Genomic DNA, 13,062 nt, shown 5'->3' on the forward strand with positions numbered 1-13,062 from the left:
ACTATCTCTGAAATGACTAGATAATCTGCTTTAATGCTGTCAGTTAAGGATTAAATACTGGTTTGGACACTGAGAGAATTCTCTTCTTCTTTGAAAGAATGTTACGCAACCTTTTTAATTGACCGGGAGGGCATACGGAGCCTCAATAATATCTTATCTGTAAAGACAAACAACTCCAATAACTTCCTCTGCACTGCATGGGAGCTTCAGCCTAGATTTATGTGTTTATGATGCTACAAGTTTAAATCCACAGGAGACAGTGTTAATACTGAGCGAAACCTGACAGCCAGATGTGGTTCTTGCAGGATACCTGCTCTTTTTAATACTTCCGGATATGCTCATGTTTAGTTGTTTGATAACTTGCATACTTTTTCACATAACTTTTTGAGGAAGTAACCAAGAAGAATGATGAGAGCAGAGCAATAGACATTGTTTACTTGGACTTTAGTAAAGCCTTTGACAAAGGTTCCACATGGTAGACTAATTAGTAAAGTTGGATCACTTGAGATTCCAGGTGAGATTGCCAATTGGATACAAAATTACTGGCACAAGACAGAGAGTGATCGGGGAGGGTTGTTTTTCAGACTGGAGGCCTGTGACCAGCGGTGTGCCACAGGGATCAGTGCCGGGTCCACTTTTGTTTGTCATTTATATAAATAATTTGGATGAGAATTCAGGAGACATGATTAGTAATTTTGTGGATGACACTAAAATTGGTGGTATAGTGGACAGTGAAAAAGGGTATCTAAGATTACAAAGAAATCTTGATCAATTGGGTCAATAGGATGAACAATGGCAAATGGAGTTTAATTTGGATAAATACAAGGTCTTGCATTTTGGGAACACAAACAAGGGCAGGACTTATTTTGGTAAAACAAACAAGGACAGGACTTGTACAATTAAAAGTAGGGCCTGGATAGTGCTGTAAAAGAGAGACACCTAGGGGGCCTGGTATGTAATTCTTTGAAGTTTGTGTCACATATAGACAGGGTAGTTAATTCTCAGATGTTGAGACATTATGTTGAGGTTATGCAAGACATTGGTGAGGCTTCTTCTGCGGTACTGAGTTCGGTTCTGGTCACCCTGTTATAGGAAGGATATTATTAAGCTGGAGAGGATTCAGAAGAGATTTACCAGGATATTGTCAGGAATAGAGGGTTTGCATCAGAAGCAGAAGCTAGATAGGCCTTTTCTTCACTCGGGCGTATGAGGTTGAGGGGTGACGTTATACAGTCATAGAGATGTACAGCATGAAAATAGACCCTTCGGTCCAACTTGCCTATGCCGACCAGATATCCTGAATTAATCTAGTCCCATTTGCCAGAATTTGGCCCATATCCCTCGAAAACGCTCCTATTCATGTACCCGTCCAGATACCTTTTAATGTTTGTAATTGTACTCACCTCCAACACTTCCTCTGGCAGATCATTCCATTCACACGACACCCTTTGTGTGAAAAGATTGCCCCTTAGGTCACATTTAAATCTTTCCCCTCTCACCTTAAACCTAAGCCTAAATCTCTAGCTTTGGACTCCCTTATCCTGGGGAAAGGGCCTTGACTATTCACCCTATCCATGCCCCTCATGACTTCATAACCTTCTACAAGGTCACCCCTCAGACTCTGACGCTCCGGGGAAAACAGTCCCAGCCTATTCAGCCTCTCCCCACAGCTAAAAACCTCCAGCCCTGGCAACATCCTTGTAAATCTTTTCTGAACTCTTTCAAGTTTAAAAATATCTTTCCTGTAGCAGGGAGACTAGAATTGAATGCTGTATTCCAAAATAGAGGTTTATAAAATCACGAGGAGGATAGAAAAGGTGGATAGCAGATGTCTTTAACCTAGGGTGGGGGATTTCAGGACTAGGTGGCATATTTTTAAGGTGAGAGGAGAAGAATTTAAAAAAGACATGGGGGCAATTTTTTTGCACGAAGAGTGGTTCATGTGTGGAATGATCTTCCAGACGAAGTGGTGAATGTAGGTACAGTTACAAAGTTTAACAGACATTTAGATAAGTACATCAATAAGAAATGTTTGGGTGGATATGGGCCAATTGCAGGCGAGCAAAACTAGTTTCGTTGGGATTATGGTCGACGTGGACTGGTTGAACCAAGGGTCTGTTTCTGTGCTGTATGATTCTATGACTCTTTAAATAATTTTTGAGGTCGTTCATAGTGACGTGTTAAGGAACTAAAAGCTTTTGTCCGTCAGCAACAAGATAGGATGGGGAAGCCTAGAACAAAAGAGCTTAAGAAATAATTTGGTAGCCTCAATAAATGTGGAGTTTTGAACCATAACGTTGACTTTCCTGCTCCTTCGATGCTGTCTGACATGCTGTGCTTTTCCAGCTTCACATTCATTGACTCTAGCTTCCAGTAGCTGCAATCCTTACAACCCAAGTACTTTCTTCCATTTCATTTCACACAGATTTGCATTCTTATTTCCCAGGGATTTATTTTAAATGTAATTCTGGCATTGCACCAGAGCAGATGCAAATAATTTACATTATTCTTCATTATATTTTTATTACAACTAGTCCATGTTCAATCTGGCATTGACTCAGTCTCCTGACATCCTTATTTTCTTTTTGATGTGTCTCATGATCCATAGACTACTTCTGCTTTCAATTTACCTTAATACATGTTAAGAAGAACAATCCACAATAATCTAGCTGCAAAGAGTTCTCCTCCTATAGATTAAAGTCTACGAAAAATCAGAGACTTCATTGGAAAAACTATATTAAAAAGAGTATACAAAAAGCATCAAGAGACATTGATAATGAACAGTCTCTTAAAACTGGAAGTAACTGATAGGAGAAAATTCAGCAAAAATATATCCAACAATAGAAGCAGGAGGTCAAAAAGACTCACCAAAGAAGTGGGGTAAATGAGAAATAATACCTTTTTTTTCCAGTGACCTGAAATTATTTATTCCTCTTTAAGCATGAGACTATTAATCACTGCCGAGAGTTGGGACTTGGCTATCGAGCATCTTTCAGTGTATTGGTAAATCAGAGATTTGTCATGAGTATGCCATTATATTCCTTTCTTACTAAATTTAAAAGCTGTCCCTGTTTTTGCCCAAATCCATATATTTCCCTTCTCCGAACTCATGATGCCTATGGTTTTCTGGATCAATACATTGAGGAACTAACAGAGAACAAGCCGTCCTAGACTAGGTATTGTGTGATGAAAAAGGAATAATTGGCCATCTAGATCAGGGAGATCCCTTGCAGAGAGTGACCATATATGGTAGAATTCTTCATTAAGATGGAGAGTGACATCGTTGATTCCGAGACTAGGATCCTGGATCTAAATAAAGGAATCTACAAAGGTATGAGGTGTGAGCTGACCATGATAAATTGAGGAACATTACTGAAAAGGGACAATAAAGGATAGACAATGGAAAACATTTTTAAAGTGTGCATAGATGACAATTTTCCCTTCCCGTCTGGCACAAAAATCAAACAAGAAAGATGGCCTAGCCATGACTAACAAGGGAAATTAGAGATAATATCTGATCCAAGCAATAGCCATACAAATTGGCCAAAAATGCAGCAGACCCAAGGTTGGGGGCAGTTTGAATTTACGCAAAGGAAGGCAAAGTGAGTGATTAAGAAGGGTGAATAGAGTACAAGAGTAAGCTTGCGGGGACTGCACAATCTGATCACAAAAGCTTCCATAGGTATGTGAGGAGAAAAACATTACTGAAGACAAATGTCTCATGGTCAGAAACAGGGAAAGTTATAATGGGAAACAAAGATATGGCAAACCAATTAAATATGTCTTTTGGTTCTGGCTTCACAAAACAGGGCACTAATATACCCCAAAAATGTTGGGGAACACAAAGTCTAGTGAGATAGAAATTGAAAGAAATCAGTATTAGTAGAGAAATGTAGTTAGGGGAATTGATGGGATCGAAGTCTGATAAATCCCCAGGGCCTAATAATCTACATCCCAGAGTGCCTTAAGAAGTGGCCATAGAAATAATGGGTGCAATGGTTGTTATCTTTCAAGGTTCTGTTACGTTGGAACAGTTCTTGTGGATTGGAGGGTTGCTAATGTAACCTCACTATTTAGAAAAGGTAAAGAGAAAATAGGAAATAATTGGCTGGTTAGCCTGACATCAGTGGTGGGGAAAATTCTTGAGTTCATTTTAAACGGTTTAATAGCGGAAAACAGTGCCAAGACTACACAGAGTCAGCATAGATTTATGAAAGGGAAATCAAGCTTCACGAATCTACTGGATGTTTCGAGGTTGTAACCAGTGGAGTTGACAGGAGGAGCAAGTGGATGTGGTTTACTTGGATTTTCAGAAGACTTTCAATGCGTTCCCTTATAGGAGATTAGCATTGATGATTAAAGAGCATGGGGTTGCAAATAGTGAACTATCATGGATAGAGAACTGGCTGGCAAACAGGAAATAAAAATAGGAATAAATGGGTCTTTTTCAGAGTGGTAGACAGTAAATACTGAGATATCATAGGAATCAGTGCTCGGACCCCAGCTATTCACAATGTATATTAATGACTTAGATGAGGGAGCTAAATATAATATCTCCAAGTTTACAGATGGCACAAAGCTGACTGGGAGGCTAAACTGTGAGGAGGATGCAGAGATATTTTCAGTGTGATGTGGACAAGCTGAGTGAATGGGCAAATACAGATGAAGTACAATGTGAATAAATGCGAGTTTATCCACTTTGGTAGCAAAAAACAGGAAAGCAGATTGTCATCGTGATGGCAATAGAGTAGAAATCTGTGTGGCCTTGTGCACCAAATCACTGACAGTCAGCATTTGTAGGGATGTTTTGCTGTAATTATATAAGGTCTGTAGACCAGGGCCAGAGACCACACCTGGATTACAGTGTGCAGTTTTGGCTTCCTTGTTTGAGGAGGGATATTCCAGCTGTGGAGGAAGTGCAATGAAGTTTACCAAACTGATTCCAGAGATGGCAGGACAAACATATGAAGACTGACTGGATTGGTTAGGACTTTTTTTCACTGCAGTATAGAAGACTGAGGGGGATATCTCATAGAAACCTATAAAATTGAAGCAGAACGAGCTACCGTAAATGCAGGAAAGATGTCCTCAATGCCCGGGGAATCCAAAAGCCAGGAGTCACAGTTTAAGGACACGAGGTGTGCCATTTCAAACTGAGATGAGGAGTAAATGTCTTCACCCAGACAGTGGTGAGCCTGTGGGATTCTCTGCCACAGAAAGTGATTGAGGCCACAACTTTGAATATTTTCAAGAAAGAATTAGGCTAAAGGGATCATAGGGTATGCAGAGAAAGCATAAATAGGGTACTGTGTTGGATAATCAACTGTGATCACTTTGAATAGCAGAACAGGCTCGAAGTGCCTGTTTCTTCGATTCTATGAGACCCATATACTGATCGTTCAGCATATTCTCACTAGTCTGCTGGTGACTCAATTTCTGCTCCTGGCTTTCATTCTAGCCAGTTGTAAATAGTTCACTGTTCGAGTATTAACCAAATGGTTTATATGTGGTATAAATATAAAAGCTACAAAACTCTGGAAACAATCCTTTGGCTATTTAATGTTAGAAATACCTATAACAAGTTTCCTCCCGTAAAACTACCTTTCTGTCTGGAGCTCTGGGGTGTTGTATTTTTCATCTGGTTCCTGTGGAACTAAAAGGACTACTGTAACTTGGCAAAAGAATTTACAAATACCCCCCACTATGAAGCACAAATGCCAAAGGAAAATATGATTTCAGTTATGTTTTAAATTTAAGCTGTTAAATAGACATTGTGAGTTTACAGTACTGTTTGGTTGGAGGATTCTTTCAAATTGCTGAGATGTGAGTTCTTTGTGCCGAGGATGCATTTAGAACAGTCATCTCCAACATTTTTTTTAAGCACAAGATCAGTTTCTGAATTTAAATGCAACCCAGGACCCACAGAAGAAAATATAGAATAAACAGCTTAGTTTTCATGCTATATAAACCGGAAAGCAAGTATACACAACTATTAATTTTGTCCTGTACTCATGATGTACAAATAGAGTTCAATCTAGATAAATGGGAGATGATGCAACTGGTCAGGACATACAAAGCAAGAGAATGCACAATGAACAGTAGGATCCCGGGTAGCACCAAGGGTACCTGGGTGTGCGTGTCCACCAGTCCCTTAAGATAGCAAGAAAGGTAGAGAATGTGATTAAGAAGACATAAGGAATACTTGCCTTTATTAGCCTGGGCATAGAGTTTAAGAGCAGGGATGTTATGCTGGTTGGTTATGTACACACCTAGAGTTTTTTGTGCAGTTCTGGAATCCACCTTATAGCAGTCATGTGATCACTGGAGAGGGTGCATATTTACCAGGATGTTGCTGGGCTGGAAAGTTTTAGTTGTGAGGAGAGATTGAATAGATTGGATAACGGTCCCGACCCGAAACGTCATCTTTCCTGCTCCTCTGATGCTGCCTCGCCTGCTGTGTTCCTCCAGCTCCACACTGTGTTATCTCTGACTCCAGCATCTGCAGTACTTGCTATTTGAATAGACTGGAGTTGTTTTCCTTCGAGTAGAGGAGACTGAGGAGGAACATGATTAAGAAGTATAAGCTACGGGATCATAGATAGGAAGAGACTGTTCCCCCTTTGTGGAGGGATCAACGACCAGGGGCCATAGATTTACGTTGAGGGGCAAGAGGTTTAAAAGGGATGTGAGGAAAACTGATTTTACAGACAGGGTGATGGGAATCTGAATCAGTGAATTGCCTGAAAGTGTAGTATAGGCAGAAACCTTCATAACATTTAAGAAGTATTTGGGCACGAACCAAGGCATGCAAGGCTATGGACCAAGTGTTGGAAAATTGGGTTAGAATAGCTAGAATCAATGCACCAAAGGTCCACAGAGAACATGCAGAGGAGCAGAACTGGTTGAGCTGCTTTTGCAAAGAGCCTGCGTGGATATGATGGGCTGAGCAGTCTCCAACTGGCCACACATCAGCTCCTGATATATTTCAACTTCATTTGTTTGCATTGTCAACACAAAACATGCGTTACTCTGCAACAATAGTCCATCTGGACCAAACTGAAACGTGCTGCAACAAGCTGGCAAAGCACCTTAAGAGCATGCACTTTCCCCTAGTTGCACAACTTCCAGAAGCAGAAGTCATCAGCGGCAAAATGGTCAATGTGTGTGCAGGTGAACAGCACAGGCAGACACATGGGGAGATCCAATGTCAGAGATTCTGCATCGAACTCAATCTATGTATTGGAGATCACAGGGTTATAAGCAGCATTCCCTCTAATTTTCTTTCCAGTTGCATGAGTCTCTGAGGTCCATAATTGGCAGCAACTTCGGGAACTGGAAGTCAAAGCAGCAATCAGCGTGCCAACCCAATTGCTAACCAGTGTGTGTGGAACCTTGGAGCAGCCAAGCAGCTTAGAGGAAACACTGCTTACAAGGTACTTTAATGCCACCCTTGAGCATCATAATGGACGTTAGTCAACTTAGCCTACCCTAAACCATAACAAAATAATCCTAACAATAATAAAAACATTATTGGCTTTGCAGAATTAGAGCACTCTAGGACCTCAGAGTTGGTGAGCTCATCGTGCCAACAGATGTCAAAGATACACCTCAGACAGCGAAACAGGAATCTGTTCAGCCACTTTTCCCACCTAGTACTTGCTGTTCAGGGCTCACCATCGTAGAGAAGTGTACAGAGGACACGTTTGCAGACTTGCATTTTGTTTTCAGTCAGACTGCATTCCATCACTCGTGTTTGGGTGTGACAAGTACAGCTTTTATAATGAGGTGTGGATTTCATCATCAAGTGACAGAATGCTGGTGAGTGTGGAATCTAGATACGTGAATCATCAACAACCTCCAACATCACATTGTCAGTGATGATAGGTGGTAGCATCCCGAACATAACAGAAATGGGACCCAAAACTACTCACAACATTCCAAATGCAGTCCGACCACAGGCTTATACAGCTTCAGCAGTACATTCCTGCTCTGTATTCCAGCTCTCTCAAAACATATAGTGAACTCCTTTGCTCACAGCATTTCTCTTGTTACTGTAAGAGTGAAAAGATCATTTCATTTACAGGCCTTCCAGTTCTGATACCACACTGCGATTTTGGGTAGATTTATTGAGCCAGTATTTGCAGCGTGACAAGGGCAATATGAGTAAATACTTTCCCCACAATGTTTAACAAGACGATATATTGATCACTGTTGCAAATTGCTGTGGTTGCTCACCTTCTTTCACAAGGGCACATTTTTTGCATCGTATGTAACTCGGAGCAGAGAGATTGAAATGTTTGTGCAAATATTGCAGGTGTGCCAGGTTCCCATGCTTGATGATTTCAGGCTGTCTAGCAGCAGCAGTACCTGGATCATTGTCCATAGCAAGTTGATAAACAGCTTTACTAACTCTTTCCATACAGTTTCACAATCCACCTCTGCCAATACTTCCTGAGTGACTGTGTTCTCCTTAGAATAAAATGCAAAGTAGTGTTCCACCAGTATATAGTATTCAGTGATGACTTAAGGCCGTAAGAACATGAGGCATAGATCCAGTTCGTAGACAAACAGGAGGCTGGAAGAACACAGCAAGCCAGGCAGCATCTGGAGGAAAGGAAAAGTCTATGTTTCAGGTACTACCCTCTTCCTAGATTACAAGGTGTAGAGCTGGATGAACACAGCAGGCCAAGCAGCATCATAGGAGCAGGAAGGACAGGGGAAGGTACTGGGTGGGTTGGAAAGGTTGGTGGGGAGTGTGGCGCGAACTAAGGAGCGGCAAAGGGAATGGTCCTTGAGGAAGGCAGAGTGATGGGGTGTGGTAGATGTTCCAAGTGGTGGGGTCTAATTGGAGTTGGCGGAAGTGTTTGAGAATGACATGTTGGATGCAGAGGCTGGTGGGGTAGAAAGTGAGGACAAGGGGGACCCAATCTTTATTATGTTTGGAGGGGGGCAGTGTTGGTTGAGAGCTGTGGAGTGGGGAAGGAAGGAGGCACCATGGAGGGCTGTCCAGATGACAGTTGTGGGGGGTAGGGGAAGTGTTGTTTGAAAGAAAGGAGAGGGAGGTGTCTGAGATAGACCAAGTGAATTTGAGGTTGAGGTGGAAGTTGTCAGTGAAGTCGATGAACTGTTCCAGTTCAGCCTGGGTGCAGGATGCAGCGCTGATGCAGTCATCGATGTAACGGTGGAAGAGTTGGGGAGCAGTACCGGTGTATGTACTGGAGAGGGACTGTTAACATTACCAACAAACAGGCAGGCGTAGCTGAGGTCCATGCGAGCGCCTGTGGCAACCCCCTGGATTTGGAGAAAGTGGGAAGAATTGAAGGAAAATTTATTGAGGGTGAGGACTAGTTCGGCAAGGCAAAGGAGGGTATTGGGTGGGGGGCGGGGGGGGAAGCGGGGACTGGATGGGTCCGTTGGAGAGGGAAAAAACTGAGGGTCTGTAGGCCGTCCTTGTGGACTGTGGATGTGTATAGGGATTGCGTGTCAGCAGTAAAGAAGCACTGGGTGCCAGGGAACTGGAAGTTTCAAAGAGGTGGAGGGAATGGTTTGTGTCCTGGATGCAGGTGGGGAGTGCCTGGACGAAGGGGGAGAGAATGCAGTCGACGTACGGGGTCGAGGTCAATCCAGTCAGGGTGTGACAGGGTCCCTCAGCTCCTGACCTCGTTACAGCCTTGTTTCAAACGTGGACAAAAAGGCCTGAATTCCAGAGGTGAGGTGTGAATGATTGCTCTTGACATCACAAGTCCGCATTCGACCAAGTGTGGCATCAAGGAGCCTTAGCAAAACTGGAATCAAGGGGTACCAAGGCAAACTCTTTGGTGGTTAGAGTCATACCTGGCAGATAGGAAGATGGTTATGGTGTTTGGAGTTCAGTCATCCCAGCTCCAGGGCATCTCTGTAGGAGTTCCTCAGTGCAACGTCTTTGGCCCAACCATCTTCAGCTACTTTATAAATGACCTTCCCTCCATCATAAGGTCAGAAGTGGGGATGTTCGCCAATGATTGCACAATGTTCAGCACCAATCATGACTCCTCAGATACTGAAGCAGCCCATGTTCCATTCTGAGGCACCCACCATCCTGACCACTAAGTCAACATTCCTTCACTGTTGCTGGGTCAAAATCCTGGCATTCCCTCCCTAAGGTCAACCTACAGCACTTAGGCTGCAACAGTTCAAGAAGGCAGCTAATTACCACTTGTCAAGGGCAACTAAGGATGAGCAATAAATGCTGGCCAGCCAGTGATGCCCTCGACTGACAATTAAATACAGAGGCAGGCTATTCAGCACATTGAGTCTACTCTGCCTCTCATTGAGATCATGGCTGATCTGATAATCCTCAATGTCATTTTTCTGCCTTTTTAAAAATCTGTCTATCTCAACCTTTCCAGTAAAGAATTTCATCAATTCGTTATCCTCTGAAAAAAGAAATTCCTCCTCTCCACTCTGTTTGATTTCAATGTAGCCACTTTGTTTGTTGACTGGCATGTTACATTTCTTATCCCTTCATACATACTTTTAACCTATTTTGAAACTCCTGGAAATGCAAAGTTGTAACCAGTAAGCATTGGGATTCTGCTTAGCACTCTGTTGGACTTTATTTCAAATTGTTTTTAATGCATTCAGAGTCTTCTTGCTCTAATTACTCTTGTAATTAATGAGAACAGACTATTTGACTTCAATGACAGGTTCCATCAGAGGTGTTAGTCTTGAACCAATCCATTTTTTCTGTTCTTGCTTCCCATATTTTGAGAGTGTGGTATTATATAGCATCTTGAAATAGTTTCTGTTCCATTTCACATCTGTATTCTGTTTGGGAATGCCAGAGAGAACCCGATCAGTTAAGCCAAGGCACAGTTGTTTTTAACTGTATAGGCAGTATGGTTGGTGTTTATATGAGGATTCCAATTCTGCTTTGAATGAAACATCTTCAGGTTTTGCTTCCTAACCCTGGTTCACAGAGTGATCTATATCGCAGTCTGTTCAATGGTAGCCCCATGTGTTGAAAATGCTGTTCAGAGAAGCAAATCTGATGAGGATCAGTTCCAACTGGTGACAATGCCCAAATTTTGGATCTCTCTACGACACCATGTGGCATCATTTGTTCTGAAACAGGATAGTGATTACACAAAGTTCATCATAACAGCAAAATGTAAGTAGTTTCTGTTCACTTCTATTTATCTTTCCAAATCATAATATCCAAGGTGGGATTGTCATACCTCAGGGTCCATGCACACTCTTGCATTGAAATCCCCCAGTAGTTAGAGATGTTCTGATGTAGGATTTTGCTAATGGCAATGTCAAACTCCACAAAATTGGTGTTTCACCTCTGTCCTGTAATGGAGTGTACAGGTTTGGAGCACAAGTACAAATAAGATTAACTTACCCCGTTTGAGTTGAGAAGCAAATGGAAAGAACACACTCCGAACTATTTGTGGAGAACTGTGTAGGAGAGTAGCAAGTTTCTTACCTCATAGCCTTTGCCTCGTTCAAAAGTTTCCCTTGAACTTTTTACCTGCTAGAGGAACATGTTATGTTTTGTTTTCAACGATCCACTCTCAAGATCCTGGCCTCTCGTAGGGAAGCTATGTCAAGATTCAGTATATCAAGTTGCGTCATTGTTCTATATTGAAACTAGAAGCTTGGACAAAAATGATGGAGACCCAATGCTGCCCAAAGGTTAGAGTTTCTCTCTTTACCTCCGGGTGCGAAGATAAAACGACACATTTAGCACTGGAACGATTGCAGGAGTTGACAGCAGTCCCTCTTTGGGCTCCTCTTCACAGTGTTCAGACTTTATTCCCTTAGCCTTCAACTGAGGACATCAGTTGCATTTATATAGCACCAGACAAACCGACATTTAAAGACTCTGAAAACTCAACATCTCCAGTTTCACAATAGGCTCCCCAATAATAACATCAAATGAACAGCCGAGTAAGGCCTGACAACTTTGTTAGTTCTATCTGAAAACTACGCAGGGCGTAATTTGTAAAAAGTTTAATTGCAATTTCTAAATCTGAGTCAACAGTACAGAACCAGGGATGCCCCTCTCGAATGGAAAATCACTTCGATAACCAGCACTTAACGGGGGGCGGGGAAGGAACTTGCAGCGCATTTAGTTTCTGCTCATTCTGAATCCGTATTGTCTAAAGAAATTAGTATGCGTGGCAGGAATCACGGAGCAGTCCTCAGCGATACCAGCAGAAACCACAATTCACCGGCTGCTGCTCATGTGGTCAAACAACTGTCAACATCAGCGAACTCTCCAAAGATTAGATTAGAGAGCAGCGTAACAAATCAGAGGCTTGCTTAAGAGTAATATCTTTTTTAAAAACGCCAAATATTTACAAGGAGTGAAATCTGACAGACCTGTAAATCTATTACGGTCACAGAGACGGGGTATATACTGAATAATGTTCACACAGAGTTTTAAAACAGTAAAGTCTAAACTGAATACCACCATTGCAATTAAGGGATAAAGCATCAGCCCACATTTCGTTTGGACCACATTCTCGATGCTAAAGAAATGCATTGACAAGGCACTGAAGTACTTTATCCTTACCTTATTTCCTTAATGCTTTCCAGTTTGCACATAATCTCCTGCTCGTCGGTCATATTGCTTCCAGTTGATGTGCGTTCAGAATGTGAAAATGCTAACAAAAGAACTCTCTCTGTGGCTGTTTCATACATCAAACAGTGAACATATACACGGTGCAGGAAGTCGGGAGTTGCAGTCTTTTCCACTGAAAACAGAAAGAAAGCTCTGGAGTATAAACTACCACTCCCGGCAGGCTTTCTATGATCCCTCACTTCCTGTGCTTCAGGACTTCACGCGGAACGTGGGAAAAGGAAGCTCTCGATAGATTAATTGCTGCACTTCAGTTTCGAAGATTTATTTATGAACGACGCGTCCGTGAAGTGGGACCGATTTGAAATGAGGCTACTTATTTTGGATTAGGAATAACGGTTTTTAATATAAGATTATTATATAATACAATAAACACAAGCTGGAAATCTGAAACAAGCAAGTGTTGGAGAAACACCGTAGGTCTGGCAGCGTCTGGA

General features: G+C 42.1%; 1 protein-coding gene across 2 annotated transcripts in view; it reads right to left on the minus strand.

The window, feature by feature from the left end:
- Window positions 1-12,844, minus strand: part of zc4h2 (zinc finger, C4H2 domain containing) — a 34,439-nt gene extending 21,595 nt beyond the window's left edge. For both annotated transcript variants that reach the window (XM_020517475.2, XM_048605179.1), the window contains exon 1: window positions 12,560-12,844. In XM_020517475.2, coding sequence (XP_020373064.1) covers window positions 12,560-12,687 — 128 coding nt within the window. In that variant the 5' untranslated portion in view covers window positions 12,688-12,844. The remainder of the gene's footprint in view (window positions 1-12,559) is intronic.
- Between the last annotated feature and the right edge of the window lie 218 nt (window positions 12,845-13,062).

The sequence above is a fragment of the Rhincodon typus genome, chromosome 14 (assembly GCF_021869965.1).
Source record: "Rhincodon typus isolate 14 chromosome 14, sRhiTyp1.1, whole genome shotgun sequence".
NCBI lineage: Eukaryota > Metazoa > Chordata > Chondrichthyes > Orectolobiformes > Rhincodontidae > Rhincodon > Rhincodon typus.